The sequence below is a fragment of the Vombatus ursinus genome, unplaced genomic scaffold (assembly GCF_900497805.2).
Source record: "Vombatus ursinus unplaced genomic scaffold, bare-nosed wombat genome assembly UNPS02009994.1, whole genome shotgun sequence".
Lineage (NCBI taxonomy): Eukaryota > Metazoa > Chordata > Mammalia > Diprotodontia > Vombatidae > Vombatus > Vombatus ursinus.
Window position 1 is genome coordinate 5,973,523 of NW_020949772.1, and position 21,716 is coordinate 5,995,238.

The 21,716-nt window shown below is 41.2% G+C and overlaps 1 protein-coding gene across 1 annotated transcript in view; it reads left to right on the forward strand.

The window, feature by feature from the left end:
* The first annotated feature begins 7,533 nt into the window (after nt 1–7,533).
* The window catches only part of SBNO1 (strawberry notch homolog 1), a 49,449-nt gene continuing 35,266 nt past the window's right edge, over nt 7,534–21,716 (forward strand). Inside the window, exons 1-3 of the mRNA XM_027853580.1 lie at nt 7,534–7,598; nt 18,210–18,344; nt 20,187–20,499. Of these exons, the coding sequence (XP_027709381.1) occupies nt 18,210–18,344; nt 20,187–20,499 (448 nt within the window). The 5' untranslated portion in view covers nt 7,534–7,598. The remainder of the gene's footprint in view (nt 7,599–18,209; nt 18,345–20,186; nt 20,500–21,716) is intronic.

The following is a 21,716-nucleotide window of genomic DNA, read 5'->3' on the forward strand; positions in this document are numbered from 1 at the left end:
AATTATAATCTTAGCTATGACAAGTTGACAGGCTGTGCACAGACAGCTGACTTGGGAACAATTCATATCTGTAATAAATATTTTCCTATATTATTAAAATGTGTACAGTCAGTCTCTGTGATTTGGCGATTGCTGTGGCCAGCACCTACCAAGTCTTCTTTGGAGGAAAGTGTTTACCGTGTGGAGGTGTGAGGCTTTTCTATAATCTCCAAGCCTTCGGTCTCCTTCATTTCTTTCTCCTTAAACTCTACTGTCCCATATATTTCCCCCCATCATTGCCTTCCCCACTTTTGGACTGAAGTCCCTAAGTACTGGAGTGTAGAATGATATTTGGGGCAGGGGTGATAAGTGGGGGAGAGTCATATTAAGTTCTTAATACAATTTCTCTCCCACTGCCCTCAGCATAAGCCAGGATTATTTTCATGGTCTTTTGACAGTACTCATCCTTAGTATTACAGTATCAGAGACCAGCAGGTCTAATCATATTACACACACACCCCCCCACACACACTCAATAAATTCCAGTGGCTCCCTATTGCCTACAGGATCAAATACAAAATGCTCTGTTTGGCATTCAAAGCCTTCCATAACCCAGCCCCCTTCTACTTTTCCAGTCTTCTTACACCTTACTCTCCAGTGACACTAGTTTCCTGGCTGCTATTTGAGCAAGACATTACATCTCTTAGCTCCAGGCTTTCTCTCTGGGGTGTCCCCCATGCTTGGAATGCGCTCCCTCCCGTTTGGACTACTGACCTAACTTCCCTGGCTTTCGTTAGGTCCCAACTAAAATTCTACCTTCTACTGAGAGCCTTCCTCATCCTTCTTAATTCCGTCCTATAATTATTTCCTCTTTAACCAGTATATAGCTTTCTTCCTATAGATTTGTTTGCATGATGTAGATTGTAAGCTTCTTGAGGGCAGGGACTGGCCTCTTTCTGTTTCTACTGTGTTAGCATAGTGCTTAGGCTACCTTAGGGGCTTAAAAATGTTGATTGATTAAATTCTACTGATGACTGTACCAGACTCTGGGCAAATCTTAACTGTTTTTTTGCATCTGTAAAATGACTGGGTGGTCTCTTAACAATTCAGTCCAGCTCTAAATCAGTGATTCTTCTCTCTCTCCCAAATTTTTGTTATGCTCCAAATCTCAGTTTATGGACCCACCACTATTTTTGACTGTCTTAGAAAAGGGAGTGTAACAGCAACATTGTTCGATGGCTTTGTTAGACTTAACTTTTCTTTTTCTTTTTGGTGAGGCAATTGGGGTTAAGTGACTTGCCCAGGGTCACACAGTAAGTGCCAGATGTCTGAGGCCAGATTTGAACTCAGGTCCTCCTGACTCCAAGGCCAGAGCTCTATCCACTGCCCCACCTAGCTGCCCCCTAGACTTAGCTCTTCTGAGCAATGCAATGATCTAAGACAATTCCAAAAAACTCAAGATGGAAAATGCTGTCCACATCCAGAGAGAGAACTATAGAGTCTGAATGCAGATCGAAGCATACTATTTTCTCTCTTTTGTTTTTTGTTGATTCTTCTCATGGTTTTTCCCTATACATGAAATGTGTAAGTATGTTTAATATGATCAGACGTGTAGCCTTAAAAAAAGAGTGTGGAGGTTAAATACTGTACTCATAGTCTATTACTTAATACTTCTAAGTGTGATACTTGTTATCTTCCCAACTAAACTTAGCACAGCACTTATCACTGTGTCTGGCACATTGCAGGAGCTTAATAAATGCTTATTGAGGGGCAGGCAGGTGGCTCAGTGGGTACAGCACTGGCTCTGGAGTCAGGAGGACCTGAATTCAAATCAGGCCTCAGCCTCTTCTTTGCTGTCATTTTCATTAATAAAAATATCTTCATTACTGATGATGTTGAACCATTTGCCAGGACTTTGACAACTTTCTTTTCCTGGTTCTCAGCAGAGTTGCCAGGTAACATCTCCATGAGGGTTATTTCCTTGGTCACTGACTCCTGGGGCCAGACTGGAAGCCCAGAACAAGGGTTCACTGCTATTCTTAGGGTTCTTGGACTCTGGGTCCCGGCTTGTCTCCTCCAGGGTGGGAGGTGAGATGGTTTGTCCTGCCTGGCACATACTGTTCTATTTCTCCCTCACAGAGAGGCTGGTCAGGTAGATTTCTATCGGTATGGGCAAGCCACTTAAAAGCCTCAGTTTACTCATCTGTAAAATAGGGATGATAATAGCACCTACTTTACTTGATTGTTTTCGGGATCAAATGAGATAATATATGTAAAGCACTTTGCTAACTTCAGATATTAGCCATTCTTCTTATTATGACTATCAGAATTCAGGAAAAATAATTCATTTTTTAAGTGTTATGAGAAACACCACCATGGGCTAGTAAGATTCTGTGCCTTTAATTATCATGTGAAGGGAAGCTTGTAACCGAGGTTCCCAAACTTATTTGGCCCCCTTTAAAAAAAAACACCACCACTAAGTGCCACCCCCTCCCCCCCAAAAAAATCTACTCTTTAACCCTTTAATGGTTTTAGTGTTTTTTTTAATTATTTTTAGTTTTCAACATTCACTTCCATAATATTTTGAGTTTTAAATCCCCCCCTCCATGGCATGCAATCTGATATAGGCTCTACATATACATTCCTATTAAACATTTTCACATTAGTCATGTTGTAAAGAAGAATTAGAACCAATGGGAAAAACCATGAGAAAGAAGAGCGTTGGGAGTAGTAGTGTCGGGGAGGAGAGAATGGACCCTTCCCCTTTCCCAGCAGTAGGAGGGAGGCAGGAATAGGCCAGGATCTTGGGCTCTGCTCAGAAGTCAGCTGGAGAGGTGAGTTTATATAACAGCAAGAAATCTTCTTTCCCACCCATTTTGGTTGACTTCTTTCTCTACCAAGCCTCCCAGTAAACCTATCATTGGGAAAGCTCATCGGCTTGCAAGATTTATTCAGCCTTGGTACTCACAACTCATCAGTGCCCTCTTCCCCTTCAACTGGTGGGGAAGAGGGGGAATTTCTCAACTTCCTTTTAAGGATGAGGGGAAGAACAGACATCTCATTTCCTACCTGGCTGCACTAATTTTGGATTTTTCTGACCTCTTCACAACATGTGCCTCCTTTTTTAGTTTTCTTTTGTGTGTCTTCTCCCATTCTATTGTAAACTTCTTGAGGGTAAGAACTGTCTTTCTTTTTTTCCTAGTTGTATCTCTAACACTTAGCACAGTGCCTGGCACATAGTAAAGGGTGTAATAAGTGTTTATTAACTATGACTTTGTAAAGTTCACAAAAAAACCCAAACCACTACTTGGTTTATTATTGTAGATTGTAAGGTAGAAGGGACCTTAGATACCATCCAATCCAAACTAGAGCTGAGCAGGAATTACCTGTATAATGTTCCAGGTTGATGGCAATCTCACCTCCCTACCTGAAACCTAGTGAAGGTAACTTGTTACCTCCAGGAACAGTCCATTTCCATGTTTGTTTGCCCTCATACCACATAGAACAAGTCTAAGAGAGCCTCACAGATGTTAATCAACAAGCATTTGTTAAAATTAAATTGTATTTTATTTTCATGATGATCTATCTTCTCTCACTCTCCCAAATAGTAACTCTCTCCCTCTCTCCACCCTCCCTTGAGAAAGCAAGGGAAAAAACTCAACCCTATTATAAACTTGTACAGTCAAGCAAACAAATTCCCACTTTGGCCACGTCCAAAAAAAGTCTCTCTTTATCAGGAAGAGGAGAAGACTCATCATTAAGTCTTTCAAAGTTTCAACGAGCATTTATTAAATGCCTACTATATGCTAAGCTTGAGAGATACAAAGCCAAAAATGAAAGTCTGTGCCCCCAAGGGGCTTATATTCCATTAAGAAAGAAAGAGAAAGACAGAGAAGAGAGAGTAAGAGTGTGAGTATTCCAAAGAGGTATGTAAAGCATATATACAAAATAAATACCAGGTAGGAGGAAGGATATTAGCAGTAGAGGGGATCAAGAAAGGCTTCATGTAGAAGATGGTGCTTATGCTGAATCTTGAAGGAAGAGGGATGCTGTGATGCAGAGGTGAGGAAGAAGTGCCTGCCAAGCATGAGGGACAAGTGCACAAACGGGCAGGGACAGGAGGCAGCGCCTCCATGGCTTCCAAGAGAAGACAGGTGGGCCCAAGTGTTGGGTATAATGAAGCTAGCTTCCTTTTACAAGGTGGATGGAGGTGATGGTTGTGAAGAGCTTAAAATGCCAAATAGAGGAGTTTATATATTCCTTCTATGTGAGAAATGGGAAGCCACTGAAGTTTGTGCTTAAGGAAGATTTCTCAGGCAGCCACCTGGACAGTAGATGAGAGAGGTGTAGTGACAGATAGGTCCTGGCAAGAGAGCAGAGCCTACGCTGAGAGTGACAAAGGGACTATGGATGGGAGAGATGGAGGTAAAAATACCAAGATTTGACAGTTGATTTGGAAATACGGAGCGAGTGAGGAACAGTAAGGGGAGGAAAGGGAATATACATTTTGTATAGCACCTACTATGTACGTACTAAGCTCTTTACAAATATTTCATTTGATCCTCACAACTCTGGGAGGTAAGATGCTATTATTAACTCCATTTTACTGATGAAGAAACTGAGGCAGACAGAAGTTAAGTGACTTGCCCAAGGTCACACAGCTAGTAAATGTCCAAGGTCAGATATGAACTCAAGCCTTCCTGGCTTCAGGCCCCAGACCTCCACTATGCCACCAGCTCTCTCTATAATAGTAGAGGGTAATTCCAAGCTTACACACCTTTAAGACCAGAAGCTATCTATGTCCCCTTTCCCCAAGTTTTTTCTTCCCCAGGCTGAACATCCCCAGTTCTTCCAGCTAATCCCTGTATATAAGTCTCCAGCTCCCTCACAATCCTGGTCTTCCTCCTTCTGGCTGCTCCCTTCTGAATGCCCTGTTGTTGATGTCTTTCCCAACATGGGGCACCCAGAACTGAATACACAATACTCCAGATGTCTGACCCAGGGTAGAATGTAATGAAACTAGTGACTGACTCCCTTGTTCTGTAAACTATTTGTCTTAATGCAGCCTAAGATTTACAGTAGTTTAGGTTTTGACTAGCATGCCAAAATATTGCCTCATTCAGCTTGCAGGACACTAAAGCTCCCCAGATCTTTTTCACATGAACTGTCTTATAGCTTATGGTTATTTCTACTATAGTTCATCCTACTAGGCTGGGTCCTTATATTCCCCATATTGAACTCTTGACTGTCTTTCAACTCTGCTAGCTTTGTTTCTTTTGTAGATTTGCTAAGCATTCCTTGTGCCTTCATCCAAGATACACATCTTAGGACCAAAAAATAGCCAGATCATTGGGGCACTCAACCAAAGGCCTTCCACATTGATGTCATTCCATTAATGACTGTTTTTTGGGTCCCCTTGTTAAACTAGTTCTGAATTCCCCTAAACTTACTGTACCTCATAGCTCTCCATCTTATCCTGAAAGATAATATTTAGATTTCAGGAAAACATTTGATTATTCTGATAGCATTCCACAGATGTACTTCATAAAAAAGAAAAAAAAAACTTCATAAAAAAGAAATAAGGAGGGGCAGCTAGGTGGTGTGGTGGATAGAGCACTGGCCCTGGAGTCAGGAGGAACTGAGTTCAAATCCAACCTCAGACATATAATACTAGCTGTGAGACTCTGGGCAAGTCACTAAACCCCAATTACTTCACCAAAAAAAAAAAAAAGTTAGTCTGTAATGACTTGGTGAAATCATGCTAGCTCTTAGTGGTCATTGTTCCTTTTTCTATATAATCACAAAGCATCCATTTGACAATATAGAATATAATTTTTTCCCAAATATTGGTTATACTCAAGAGTCTATATATAGTTGGGAGACTGTGTCCTTTTCCTTTTTTTTTTCTCCCTTCTTAAAACAGCACAATATCTCTCCATGTTCATCTCCCCAGCACAGAACTGTCCCTATTTCCCTCACCTCCCAGCTTCTGCTCTCTCCCATGTTATTCAAACGGGGATGGTCTACCTCTGGAACCCAATTTTTTTCAGTCTGTTGTTCAAAAAATCTATCATAGTCACCTCTAGATAAAAGGGCTCTATCAACAGTCACAGCTGTTCAGTAGACTCCCAACTATATAAGTTGATGAGCTCCTCTTTTCCCCATTGATCACTCCAAGCCACAATCTGTTTCCAGGTAATATCCGACTTAATAGCAAGCTAGAATTTATATAATGTCTTGCAGGGGAAGCCAGGAACTTTTTCTCAGAATAATGTTTTTAAATGCATAAAATACATAGGATGACTAAGAAAATCAATTATAGTGCTGTAAATTGAATACTGTATGTTTTTAAAGTTCATGAACTGTGCTGTAGAGGAAATTTTTCTTTAGGCACCAGTTGGACCAAGTCTCATAACAACTCAGATTCTAGTCTGGTTTCATTTTTGGAATAAGGAAACTGAAACTATGAAAGGGAGACTTGCCCCAGCTAAGAAGTAGCTAAGGCAGGATTCAAATGCAGGTCTTCCAACATTAGGCTAGGGGTTGGCACCTCCCGTGCATTTTTGATATACTAGCTAGGCACAGTGCTGAGCACAAACGCTGGACGGTCACAGCCCTTGAGGAAGCTTCCATTCATTCATTCTAGCCGGCGGGTCGTGGTGGGACCGGACCCCCTTACCCCGGTTTCTTCTGCCTAGGAGAGGTGGTGATAGGGAGAAGTGTCTCCCTCTCCCCAAAGCAGAGGCTCCCAAATAAATTGCACTGTCTGCATGTACAGCCCGGCGTGGTCATACATGGGTGCGCTCCCGGCAGGGTACAAGTTCCCGCCAGTAGGCCCGGGAAGCGTGGGAACAGTACGACTCAGGCTTTTTAAGTGGAATAGATCTAGAACAGCTGATTTGGGACTATGAGGCCGGAGTGCGCCTGCGCGCCGGCAGACCTCCTCATGGCGCCGCGAAGTGTTTGAGACCTTCTTCCCGGCAACACTTTCGGGGGAAGCCAGTGGGTGATAAGAGCGTGGTGAAACTGGGAAGGGGAGGAGGGTGTAGGGAATTCTCGCGAGAGCTGCTGCTGCGTCGTCGGAAGCGGTAGCCACGTGACTATCCGAGGCGGCCTCCGCTTGTCCCCCTCCCCCTTCTCGAAAACGCGCCCCCCCTTACCGTTCGCCCATTCTTAGGCCGAAGAGATGGACCCATCTGGTTCCGGAGTTCGCTCGGATCCAGCCACTGGTTCCAGGCCGGTGGGATTTGGGGGTTGGGGACCTGGGGGGTGAGAGTTCTTGGAGGTGGGGGGGGCACCTTCCCCTTTCCCAGCGGCGAGAGGCGGGGCGAGGAGGGTGGGCGGAGACCTGGTCGGAAGTCACGTGGAACGGCGTCGGCGCGCGCGCGCCCCCTTCCTGCCCCTCCCCACCCCTCGCGGGGCGGGCGGGACGGGAAGGGGGGGCGGTGGTGCCGGGGGGAGGGGGAGGAGGAGGAGGAGGGGCGTCAAGATGGCGGCGGGGAGGTAGGCAGACCCGGACGCAGCCGCCGACGCCGCCGCCTCCGCTCCTGCAGCCTCGCCGCCCCCCGAGCCCTCGCAGTCTTGGCGACGCCGCCGGCTCGCCCGATCCTGAGGAGAAGGTGAGTTACCCCAGGCTCCGGCTTCCTGCCCGGGCAGCCTCTCCTGCGCTCCCCTCCCCCAGCCCTCGACGGCGGCTGCGGTTCCTGAGGGGCCCCGGGCCTGACGCCGGGACCGGAGCGGCGAGCCACGGCCCCGGCTTCGGCCGCGCTCCTTCTCCCACCAAGGCCCTCGCCGGCCCCGTTCCCCTTCCGGCCACGCCGCGAGGCGCCTGGTCTCCGGCTCGAGGGAGCGGCCGTGCAGAAGAGGAAACTGAGGCACGGCCAGGGGGAGCGCAGGCCCACGTCCCCTGCGCTGCGGCCCCGGGACCGCGCCGGAACGAAGGGTACGGGTGTGCTTGACCTCCTCCTCGTTCCCAGCTTTAACGGTTTTCTTGTCCCTGCTCGCGCAGGGAGGGAAGGGTCGAGGGGGGTCGTCGGAGACACCCTCCTGCCTCGGGCAAAGGCCCGGAGGGGTCGGGAAGAGGGTTTGTACGAATCTTCCGGGGCCGGAGCCTCCTTTCTGTCTTGGTCGTGACTGTCAGAAAGGGGGAGCCTCGGCACGTGGGGGGCTCTCTCCCGTCTGGGAGGGGCTTGCTGGGTCGGGGGCATCCCTTCTTTCTTCTCCTTCCCCCAACTCAGAGGGTCCAGGTGTGGGGAGCAGCTGCGCCGGCCGCTTAGGCCGGGCCGCCGGGGGCATGCGGACGGGGATGTGCCGCTGTCCGCGAGCCCTGAAACTTCCCCAAATCGATGGGCTGCTGGGGTGGGGGGAGTGGCTTCGGGTGCGTCTGAAGGGCCCGGACTCGCGGGTGTCTGGAAACCCTGGTGATTGTTTCTCTCCTGACCCCGGCGTGCAGCTCCTCCCCCTTGCATCCCTGCTTTGTGCTTCTCTTGGGGAATTGCTTGCGGACACCCAGCTAGGCTCAGCTTCTCTTCTGGAGAAGTTCCATGTTAGGGAAGAACCTTTTTTTTTTTTGAACGTGGGAGCCGTTTATTTTGGGGTGTGCTTATTAAAAAGAAAATTTGGTAGATAGGGAAAGAAAACAGGGTCAAAGGAAGCAAGGTTTTTGGCCGTTGAATTCCGCAGCCAATTGTAACTGCACCCGGAAGTTTGTGCTGAACACGTGTTGATGGGGGAAGGTTAGAAGACTAGCCCCATTGACCTTTAAAAGTTGAATATTAGCAACTTCTCTCTGTAGCTAAGTGTTTAAAAATTCTCGAGGCCCGAGCAGATTTAGTATTGAAGATGGAGTTCCCAGAAGAGCGAGCCTGAAGGGTCCCGAAAGCTCCGTGTCTAGTACTGAAAACAGACCAGTATAGGTCTAGTATAAGTAATCCTACAACACTCTTTAGCCACAGACCTGAGCAGAAGGGCTTATAGATGCTTTTCGTCATTTGTCAGTAATGTTCAAATTGGGTTTCTCAAAGGTCAAACTATTGTTGTTGTTGTACGGGCAGTAAATGTTTGTTAAAGTTTGTGTTGGGAAACGTATCATTTGTCTTTCTTTTGGAAGAATATGCAAAACCGGAAGATTTCTCTTAATAGTTTTGGGTTTTGCCCAATAGCTCTTTGAGAAAAGGTCTTCTTTGCCCTATACTTTCCACAACCCTAATGGAACAAAAGCAACGAAAGAAAATTCCCACCGGTTTAGTTATTTAGTTATTTTAGTTATTAGTGTGATCAGGAGAGGTTCAGTTGGAAGCTGTACTTGTAGGTGGTGTCATGTCAACAAGTATTTAACAGCTTGCTGTGTACCAGGAACTGTGTAAACCCCAGGGATACAAAGAAAGGCAAAAACAAAACACAAGTCCTTGATCTCAAGGAACTTGCCATCTAACAGGTTAGACAATGTACAAACAAGATAAGTGTACCTCGTGAATTGGAGATCATCCGCAAAGGGAAGGCACTAGAATTAAGGGGGAATCAAGAGGTTTCTCATCCAAGAAGGTAGGATTTTATCTGGTACTTGAAGTCAGGAGATAGAGAGGACTAGGGAAGGAGTTTCAGGTGGGAAATCAGTGAAAATTCCTGAAGTGGAGAAGGAAGTTTTTTTAATTCAAGGGAGCAATAACGAGGCCAGTAGATTGTAAGGTAGACTGAAAAGGTAGAAAGGGACCAAGTTCTGAGGAGCTTTAGACAGAGGATATCTCCCTGTTTAAGGACTTGATGCCGATTTTTTTTTAACTGAAAGAACCGTTGAGACCTAAAATGATTCCTTGTAAGTAAACTGCAGTTAGAGAAGTCCTTTTCTCTAATAATACAAAAATTATTACTTAAGTTGATAGTTCTGTGTGAAGAAGGAAAATAATTAAAACAACTAACATGAGTTTCTAAACCAAGGCTCTCTGGATTAATTTTTTGGGGAAGGGGTTTTGCTTCACCTAAATGAGCACAGATTTTTCAGGGGGAGTTGATTTGCTATTACTTACACTTTTGGGTGGGGGGAATTTGATTTCTTTGCTACTACTTGTACTTACAACAACTTAAAGTAATAATCATACATATGCAACTTAAGTTAGATCCCTTAAAAGCCTTTACTTAGATGTTGGTTGAGTGCAATTAATTCTGTAAACATCCATGCTATTTTGGTTCCAGGAATGCTGTTTGGTTTTGTTTGTTTGTTTTTGTTCTGTTTTGTTTTGTTTTTTGAGAAATACAGGTTTTCATGTAGGAAGAAAAAAGTGGGGGTTAACACTATTGAAAGAATGTGAACACTTATTAGATTATTTTTGTGTGTCAGATTTTCATTTCTTTATCAGTATAATTTCTTGGTTAGTGAGCCAATGGAATTTGAATGTGTGATCAAGAAAGATAAGTGTCATGGGTTCCCAATATATTATTAATATACTTTAAATCTTGTTTAATTCCTGTTACCATTTTTTTGGGGTAATTGGTGTTTGGGCTGTTTGGTAATTTTTTTTCCATTAATAATTATAATACTTAAAATTCTGAAACTGTACAGACATGGATTCACTTTTTCATGTAAATTTTGCCAAGGGCACACGTTTCAAGTGTGGGAATACATCTACTCCTTTGAGGTGGTTAAAACTAACAGAGAAACTAACGGAGGATTGCTGAGGGTGCCGTTTTAGGAAAAGGATAGATAAATAACTTTTATCTGTTCACTTCTGCCTCTAAAGAGCTGCATGGCACACAGGTGAAACTAAATTATATGCATATAAAATGACATGCTGATATACTTTACTGTATCTGTGCAGAGTGAGATTTTAAGCAATACAGTGTAAGAAAACATGCCTGTTCTTTTAAAGTTTTTAAGTGCATGGTATTGTTGGTTATAAAAGTTTTTTCTTGGGTGCTTGATTAACTGATAAGATTGCTTCATATTTAAGGATTTCTGCATCAGTTTTCCTTGAGGCCCCCTAATGATTAATGACAAGTAGATACATCATTGAAACTCACTTGATTAATCATTTTAGACATTAAGTGAATGACTACATTTTATAGTATGTAGATTAAAGTTTATTTTGGGTTAGCAGCAGATGGTATACATTCAGTATTATGGAAGGGAGAAGATTAAAAATCTTAATTTTTGGTCTCATGTTATTTTCAGTCATCACAAAGATAGAGTGGGTCACTGCAAAGAGAGCTTTAACCTTGTTCTTTCAACACATTTCAGTGTAGATGATAATAACAACTAATATTTATATAGCTTTTAAAGGTTTTCAAAGCACTTTACCTATATTTTCTCATTTTTTAAGAATAGGAATTTTATTCTTGTATAATGATGGTTTTCCATTTTCAGTTGTGATGGTTAGCTAGATAATCCATACAGAGGGTGGTTCTTTCTTCCTTCCTTTCTTTCTTTTCTTTTTTTGCTGTTTTAGAGCAGTATTCTTAGTTTGTTTCCAATGAAAGGCTTTAGTCCTTAGTATAGAGAGTAAACCCAGCTCTTCAGTACTCAAGGACTTAATCAGGTGGTGGGCCATCAGAGCTCTTTATTTCTTTTTTTCCTTTTGTCCTTTTTTTTTTAAGGTTCCTTTTACTGCTTTATAACATCTTTACTGAAAGAAATAAAGATAGTAGGGAGAGGCAGAACTAAATTGCTCAGTTTTTTCTACTTGTTCACTTTTTGGTAGTATATATTCATAGGGAAGAAACTGAAATTAGTGACTAAAATAAGTGAGGTGGTTGTATTCATTGTGGACGGTAAGTCATTACCTGTTTCCTTTTAACCATAGGTAATTGAAAATTTGTCATTGACTGGTCGGTTGGTCAAATTTGGTCAATAATCCTCAAATTATTTAAAAACTTGTGAAAAATTGTTAGTGATATCTAATGTATTTGGTATTTGGATTGTAGATTAAGACTACTTAAACACATTGTTTGCTGTTTTGGGTTTGAAACGCTTAAACTTATCACATCAGTGTAAAGAGGTGTTTTAAAAATTATTTTGAAACAAATGCTTTAGTGTACAATAGTTGCAAACTGATAAGTTTGGGGAATTTTGTGTAGTGGGTTTTATTTTTTGCAGGTTGTTCGATATGAAAAGCAACCAAAAATATGGTACTCAAAAAGTCCTATTCCCTTTACTAACATCATTTTGCCTCTTTCCCATTGTCATATATCCTTGTCTGAGAACTCAGTGAGACCCAGAATTTATAAATGCTATGTTTTGTAGCAAGATAATAGGGACCTATGAGATTCAGACAAATCACGTTCTGAAATTCTTGTTGTTTTGGGAATCATTCTTGGTGAATTTGCCAGGTGACTGTACTTTTTAAGTTTTTCAAGAATATCAATAGTCAGGATCTTAAAGGACTTGAGTTTACTATATTGTATTGGTTTCTATATATAATATTATATAATTACTTCTAAAGACAAAAGACATGTAAGTTTTTGGGGTTAGGAATTGGGAGCCACACTAGAAGCCGAACCATTTTGGTCACCTTTTTATAGAGCACTTACAATCATGAAATATAAAAATCCACATATCCCTTTGCATACACCCTGTGACAATTCTCTTTCATTTGCACATATATTACTTATATGTTGAACGATAGGTTGTCTGGCTTCTATTCAGAAAATTTTTGTTCTCAATTTGGAAGAAATAGATTCTAAGTTGTACCTGTTTTATGCATTAGGACAGGTAGGGAAGGGTGAATGACTAGTATTTGAATTGTGGACTGATTGCTAGCCTTTTTTCTCATAGCCTTCTCTTAACTGTATCTTATTCTGATAAGTTTATTTGTAAAAGAATAAGAAGTAATAACTTAAAGACTGGACCTTTGAATAAACAAGAAACAAATTTTGCTGCTTCATTAAATATTATGTCATCTTACAAAAACGTCACTTGTTGCATCTTTAAAGTATTGGGGTTGGGTCTTTAAGGTTCCCTTTGGACCATAGATTTTGAAATGGTTTCTGAGTAGGCAGGAATATGAATATATACATATGTGTGTATGTATGTACGTATGTATATACATATATTAGGCTAGAGCTCTGGCCTTGGTGTCGGGGACCTGAATTCAAATCCAACCTCAGACACTGGGTAAGTCACTTAACCCCAGCCTTGCCAAAAAAACAAAACATATATATATATTTTTTCCTGCCTACTCAGAAACCATTTCAAAATCTGTGGTCCAAAGGGGACCCTAAAGATACAACCCCAGTACTTTAAAGATGCAGCAGGTGACGTTTTCCTAAGATGACATTAAACAAGGATTTAATTTGATGGCTTGGTACCCGCAACTTCCCACCAAGGAGCTGGACTGAGGGTTCCTGCCTCATCTGATCTAACAGTTTGTATTCTTATGTAGTTAGCATAGCTTGTATTATACATTGTTTATTCAGGTTATTTGTATCTCTTTTTTTCAACTTGATTATTTGTTACCAAAGTAGAAAGCAAAGTTGAAAGGAATTTTGAGAAGGAAAAGAATGCTTAGATTTCATTGTATATATATAAAATGAAGAATTCATGTAGTATTTCTTGGCATTTAAGGATCTTAATGAACTCAGTGGTTGTCAAAGAGTAGAGTTTGAGAACCATCTACAGTTTTTGAGCTCATCTTATCAGGTTCTAGTTGGTGTGGGGACTCCTCCAGTGATGATATTAATCCCATTAATGCTTGTCTGTCCCTTAGTATAATAATAGGTATGAAATACAATGTCCATACTTTTGTTTCTGCCAAATCTCTAATTGCTGATACCTAATTAAAAAAAAAACAGCTATGATGTTATCAGTGTATTTCTGTTCATGTTGGTGAGTTTTTTGAGACAGGGGTAACATAATGAGTAGTTGGTGGTCCATGGCGGTCACCATGGCCAAGGCCTTGATGAAGTAGTTTGTACGTTGGACAAGTTCTTTGAACTACCTCTGGCTTAATTCTCCAGGAAACCTGAATGTGGGGATATGTCAATTATAATCAAATTTTCTTGATGCTGGAGGGAAATAAAAGAAATTAAATGGATCTTGCTGTCCAGCAACCATCATATTTTTCTCCCGCTTACTTTTTTTTTTTAAATTCAAAATAGGTCGTCTCTTCCCGTAGCCTGTTTCCTTACCACTCCCTTCACTTTTGTGTTTTCTCATCATTCCAATGAAACCATCTAAAAGGTTTCTAACATTTCATGGACAGATTCTGATTTTCTTCATTTCCATCTTCACAAGTCACAAGACTGCCAAAGAGGAAAGGAGAGGATGTCCATGACACAAAAAGGGGTAAGAGCCTCTGAACTAGATGATCTCTTTGGTACCAGTTTAGATTATGATTCTGTGAGATACAGTATAACACAAACAAATTTGTTCCTTTGGATTATATACACAAATTCCATTAAGTCATACATAATGTACCTGTTACTTTTTCAGTTCTGTAGGAGTAGTTAATATCTTTGCATGACAGTTTTAATTGAGACACGAGGTCTTCCTATACAGATTTATCCATCTATTCCAGAGAGAATAGTTAGCAAGCTACTGGCATACTCCATCGAGTCCCTTTTTTCCAGTCTTTCTTTTTCCTGTCAGTCACCTACACTTCGATAAGGTCTGACCAGTCTTTATTCACATCTTTTCTCCCCACTCCCATACCTATATTTGGCAAAAAAAAAAAAAAAAAAAAAGCTGACACTTCTGTCTCAAAGGGGAATTATAGATAGAGGTTGTATAAATGGAGACTTTGTAGATTATTTCTGCATGCTTGTGAAGCTGTAAGATGTTATGTGGTCCAAAAGAGTGGTGCATGTGTGTATATTCAACATATAAAAACATAGGTAGATTCACACCATACGTCCTGCCTTTGAATTAAAATATGTTTTTGTAGTTGAAAAGACAAATGGACAGCTTGTATGCTCTGCCTTCGACCAAGAAAATGATGTATGAGAAATGTTCTTTGAAACTGTTCCAGTTCTCTTGGAATCCCAGAGACAACACTAGATTCTTGCCCTTTTCTTGGTCAGATTGACCGCTCTTGTGCTTGCCTATTGAGTCACTCCTTTTTCTATTTGACAGTGAAGTACTTCTCAGATTTGAACATTTTGCAAAGCACCTCCATCAAGCTAGCTGTAACCAATATGTGATCTGATAAGGAATGGCAGGTAACACTTTTTGGTGGAAAAACCAAACTGGTTAAGACAGAAAACATTCTTATAAGAGACAACTAAATACTACTGACTACCTGGTAACAGTAGTGCCCATTTAGCTTTATACACAAGTTTCTCAATCAGGCCTTCCAAAATAGCTCTCTGAGGTAAGTAGTATAGGTATCTTTTCTGTTTTACAGATTAGTAAACTGAGGTTTAGAGATTAGCACTGAACTAATCAGTGTCAAAAGCGGGATTCAAAGCCAGATCCCTTCAGACTACAAGTTCAGGACACACAACAAGCTGCCTCTCTATGTGTGGATTCCCATCTCCTTTTGCTGAGTATTTGCTGACTGTCATTCTGATGTAGTGGAAAGAGCACTCGATCCAGAAGACCTGTGCTGTCACTTGTCATCTGTATGGTCTTAGACAAGTCACCCTCTCTGGACCAGTTTCCTCTTCCGTAAATGAGAGGATTGGACTAAGTCTCTAAAGTCCCTTCCGGATAAGTTGTGCACCTTTGACCTACATGACCTACCCATAACCTTATAAGTTGAAAATAAAATTACTCAGAGGATGTAGACCAGAAAAATAGTCTGAAATTATAGAAATGCTTCTTGAAGGAATGGTAAATTAAACCATTTCTTAAAATAACGAGCATGGGTTGGTAGAGGTTGAAGAAAACATTCAAGGTGGGGGTGACCTAAGTAAAAGCTTGTGTTCCATGTGGATGTTGGCAAGAAGAGATATATTGCAGTGCAGTGGATTTATAGGATGAAAACAAGTCTACAAAAGTTAAAAGAGGGTCAAGGTAAAGGGCCTTTTTCTTGGCTGATGAGTTTACATCTGAGAGGCAAAAGGAACAATGGATTTTTGAGACCTGTATTCTTCTGGTCTCACTCTATTGGCTACAAATCTGAATGCCATTGTCTCTAAGGCATTATTATTAAATAAGAGTTAGGTTGAATTTAGCTTTTGTTGTTCAGTCATTTTTTTTTTTCAATTGTGTTAGATTCTTTGTGGATTTTTGGCCAAAGATACTACAGTGGTTTGCCATTTCCTTCACCAGTTCATTTTTACAGATGAAACTGAGACCAACAGGGTTATAGTAATTTGCCCAGGGTTTACACAGCTGGTTAAGTGTCTGAGGCCAGATTTGAACTCAGGAAGATGAGTCTCCTTGATTTCAGGCCTAGCATTCTATTCCCTGTGCCACCTAGCTGCCCCATGTATTTAGGTAATTATTAAGTAGTAGAAAAGAAGATATAAACAGAGTGAAGCTTATTACCAAGAATAACTTCCAAGAAGCTTGTGACTGGAAGGAGAAGTAGGCTGGTTACTTATCAAAAGCAGGTTTTGGGGAAAGGAGAGCTGTCCTACCTTCCTTGCATGTTGGTGGAACTCCTTGGGCAAGCTTGCCAAAGACTAGAAGTCTAGAATTGAAGAAAATAGTAAATTTCAGTTAGAGGTTAGTGAAAAATGTATTTATGCCCCAGGCTAAGATTCTAGATCCAGCCAATGTGCAGTTGAACAAAAATCTCCTCTGTGCCATGACAATGATCTTAGGAGACTTTTATGTGTCAGGCACTGTGCTGGGCTCTAGGGGCACCAAACCTTGCTTATCAGGGGATAACCTAGTCTTATCAGGGGAGGCAATGTACTTACATAAATATGTAAAATAAGTATAGGATTGGGAGATCAAGGAAGACACAAGCAGCTGGGTTGGATTGGGAAAGGCCTCTAGGTGATTTCGTTAAGCTTTGAAAGAGTCCAAGAATTCTCAGAGGTGGAGTGTATTCTTTTTTCTTCCCATTTATCTATACTGTTCTTTTGGATCCTTCCTACCTCTTTCTTTTCTTTAGTGGCCAGTGCACAGTTCAACCTTTGAGACCCGGGTAATTCTCACGCTTTATATTCACCCATCTTCTTTAATGGCTTTCGCTACCACCTCTCAATCTCTCTTTCTTTCTTTCTTCCTTTCCTTCCTTCTTTCTGTCTTTCTATCTTTTTTGGCTAGGCAATGGGGTTAAGTGACTTGCCCAGGATCACACAGCTAGTATGTCAAGTGTCTGAGGTCAGATTTGAACTCCTGACTCCAGGGCCAGTGCCCTGTCCATGGCTCCATCTACCTGCCTCTCGATGTCTATTTCTTTGTCCTAAGGAATATGACTGTCATAACCGAAAATTAAACTACATAATCCTTGGCCCCCACACAGTAAACCTTTTATGATTTTCCTGGTATCTACTGTTAAGTTACTTGCTTCTGAACTATAGATTGCAGCCTATACAGAGGTAGGGAAGATGGTATGGGATATCCAGTGTCATGTGTGAAGAATAGCAAGAAGGCTTGTTTGATCGATATAACTGACCAGTGGGTCACCTAGTGTTGTTGGCCTGATCACCTCTACTGAAAGTGAGGTGATCTACTTTTAAACAGCTCTAATGTTTTGGAAATTTTCCTTATGGTAAGCCTAAATTTGCTTCTTCACGTTGTCTTCCTGTTGTTCCTTGTTCTGCTCTCTGGGACCAAACAGATCAAGTCTTAATTCTTCTCCTTGACAGGTATTTAAGTATGATTACCTGTGGCAGTATGACTGGGTAGTTCCGGGCCCACCAGTGGGGTATGTGGATCGAGAAGCCCGGTGGCCACTCCTGGGTCTGAGATGGCAGAAAGAGGAGCTGAGGTGGAGGGAGAACATTGAGTTCCGATGGTTCTCAATAAAATTTGTGCAGTGGAGAGAGGTCCTGACACTTGCCTTCTCTCATCCTCTCCCCCAGAGTGTGTGTGTGTGTGGTTTTTTTGTTTGTTTTTTTGGGACCCTGATCGTTGTTGGTTAACGATAGGGAACCCCTAGACCTATTTGTCCTTTCTCCCTCCTGGGCCCACAGACATCTTTATCTGACCACTCAGTGCCACAGCCAGGTCTGTTCCTTCTTGTCTCCCCCAGCATGTGCAGTATTCTGTAGTACATTGTAAAGGTCGTCAACTTTGATTCCTGTAGAAATACATCTTTCAAAAAAATCTGTTATGTCAAAGAGAATAGTAAAGTATAACATCAAAGTGACATGTTAATGGTTTTCAATGTTTCATTCTAAAGATGGTGGAGCCAGGACAAGACTTGTTGCTTGCTGCTTTGAGTGAAAGTGGAATTAGTCCAAATGATCTTTTTGATATTGATAGTGGAGACCCAGGCCTTGCAGCTCCAACAACACCCACTCCGCCTGTTCAGCAGGTAAGAAAATTCTCCAAAACCTCATGAATTTTGTTGTTAATGTTTTCTTTCCTTAATTTAAGGCATGCTTTGTGATTTACATGCAGAGAGTATGCGTAGATTTTGAACTTTAAAGTTTTAAGCTGGATATGACTTTACTTCTAAGTATTTACTTGCTAGAACTCTGCTAATATTTCTGCTGATTATTTTACTACATGTTACTACATATTTAAGAGTAAGAGAAATTGTTTAGACTTTAGTAATATCCACTTACTGGCTAGTTGAACCCTATAATATCTTTATATATGTACTATTTTTTAGGAAGTTAGATCTATGATTGATTTGTGCATCTTCTCTGTAAGCAAAACAAGACTACAAATTTATTCAAAGCAGCTGATTAGAAAGATTTGATACCTTTAGTTCATTGTGTTCATTGTGCTGATCTGGCATCTCATTGGAGATCCCAGCTGCATTGAAATAAAAGGTTTTATTGTAAGTTAGTGAATTTATATTTCCTTTGTGATGTCTTCATATTGAAGGACTTTGTTTTCAGTTTAAATAAAAGGTATTTTAATTTTGGAAAATTATAAGCAATCTCAAAAATACCAAAACTTGCTTGCACTCATTCTTTCTCTATCTTTTGTCTACTGCACACACACCTCCTCCTCTCTCTTCTTTCTCTCTGTCTCTTTCTCCAGTCAGTGCCACTTAGTGCATTAGAACTAGGCTTGGACACTGAGGCAGCAGTTCCTGTTAAGCAAGAACCAGAGACTGTGTCTACTCCAGCACTATTAAATGTTAGGGTAAGAATGATTTAGAATTGTGTATGATAGTACCAGGGTGTAGGGTTCCAGAAAGAAAGGGGACCTGGTAGTAAATTCAATTGGATTGGATTCCCTCTTGTCTTTTCAAGTATCATGTCCCCTCATAGAAGCACAGCATTTGTCTAAAACCTCATTGAGGTCTCCAAAGCCATGCTTATCAATGTATGTCATAACTATGGTTCCATTTAGAAATCTTATTTCTTGGGGCAGTGCCCACATTAAGACAATGCATGAAGAGAAACTGCCTATATTATTTAAACTTGAGGTACTCTTGAGTTTATTTTAAACTTCCTCTCACATCCTAAAAACTCTTAGAGTGTGCATTAACCAAAAGCAAGAGGTGTTCATTCATTGGACTGGAGGGTGGAAGTTACGGATGTTCTGAAAAATGGAAATACAGAATTTTCATTTGTCGTGGTAAATCATCGAGGAACCTTCCTGTCATTTTGTTGTAAAAGAGATGGTCATGGAGAAGAAGTTGTTGCTATCATTACTTGCATGAAAGTGCCCATTGAAACCTAAATAAGAGAGATAGTCGGGTTGTAAAATCTTAACCTTTATCCATAAGTCAACTTATTGTCTCCTTTCTTCTCTAAATTCCATGACCATGTGGTTCATAATAAACTCAGATTTAGTAGTAATTTAATTGCAGATGAGATACATTTATTTGCCAGACTAATTCACATGCTTGGGATGTGTAGTTTTGTTTTTAATTTCCCGGGTTCTGCATACCAAATGGTATAGAAGCGAATTCAGTGTTGGAATAGAATTTTAGAGCTTTAAAGGCACCCTGATGGGAGGGGGGAGTTGTCCAGTCCCAATTTACTTTATATATAGATGAGGCAAATTGAGGGCTAGAGACATTAAGGAAAACAAACCAGAAATTGTCAGGGACCTGGCAGTTAAAACAGTCTGCAGTATTTCAAATCATTTGGTAACATTTGTCTTAGAGACATATTCACTAAGTTCTGCTTCTCATTAAACTAAGTTCTGCTTCTCGAGTCCCTGATGTCAATATTGTTTGTTTTTTTTTTCATAGCCACAACCACCATCTACTACAACTTTTGTGCTGAATCAAATAAATCAGCTTCCAACTTTGGGAACCACAATTGTGATGACTAAAACCACACCAGTAACAACTACAAGGCAAACCATAACTTTAACAAAGATTATCCAGACTAGCACAAATACACGACCTTCGGTTTCAGCACCAGCAGTCCGTAATGCCTTGACCACCACACCTTCCAAGGACCAGATCCAGCTGAAAGATCTGCTGAAAAATAATAGTCTTAATGAACTCATGAAACTGCAGCCGCCTGCTAACATCGCTCAGCCAGTGGCGACGGCAGCCAGTAAGTCTTCTCATGTTCATTAACACCTTTCTGATTTCTTCGGGAGGAAGAGAAATTAAGAATGTCTTTTTTTTTTTAAGTCAAATAAGAGAATTGGGCATGGGGAAAATTTTCTACATGAATTGGTATGTTGTATACAGGATGTATAACATATATGTATATGTAAATTTTAAAGATTTAAATAGCTTTGATCTAAAATACCTGACTTATCACCAGGAATTTCATTTAGCAGCCTTTTATTGAGGCCCTGGGCACATTTTTTGGGGGGAATTTAAAAACAAAACAAAAAAAAACAAAAACCACAACTCAACAACATGATCTCTGTCCTCATAGAGCTTAACTCTGTAGTGGGGAGAGAAGTACACATTTAACTGTAATAAAAGGTAGAATATGAAAGTACACTAAGAGAGCTACAAAGTATCATTCACAGGAGGGAGAGATTACTCCCGTCTGGGAAAATTGGGAAACATTTCATTTGAGGAGCAGTATGGGGACAGGAAGGAGAGCATAGATTTGGAGCCAAGGAACCCATGTTCCGATACCAGCTCTGCAACTTGCCAGCTTTGTGACATCTCCTTTGACCTTTTTGGACCTCAGTTTCCTTATCTGCCAAGTGGAGTTAATAATACTTGAAATACCTACCCAGCATAGTTTCCCGTGTCAGTGTAAGAAGTTGCTATTCATGGAGAAAATAGTGTTTTCTAGAACCTGAGTTTGAAAGGGACCACAAGATCATTTAGTCCAGCTTGTACCCAAACTTAAATCCGATCCCTTGAGAACAAGTGGTCACTCTTGACCCATCGTGACAAGGAACTTATTACCTTCTAAAGCAATCAGTTGCTTATTTTGATACCGCCAATCATTAATTCCATCTTAAAAGCACTACAGAAACTCACTAATGAAACTCTTCTGTGCTTAAGGGACATTTGCCTTTTAGGATTAGAGACCCTTAATTGGGCAGTCTTTAGTGTGCTTCTCACTGAATACATAGTAAATTTCCCTTCCATGGAGATAGGGTCATGGGCCTGACTGATCTAGGAAGCACAGCAGGGGAATGATTCCTCAGATACATGTATAACTCACTTGTGGATAATCAGCATTGATTGTAACTTTCTTGGTTTTGAGAAGGTTTTGTTTTGGGGAAGGGGGTTGGTCTGTGTGTGGACTGAGAGTAGAGGCTTTCTACTTGTTGGACTGTGTTGAGAAAAGTAGAGCAC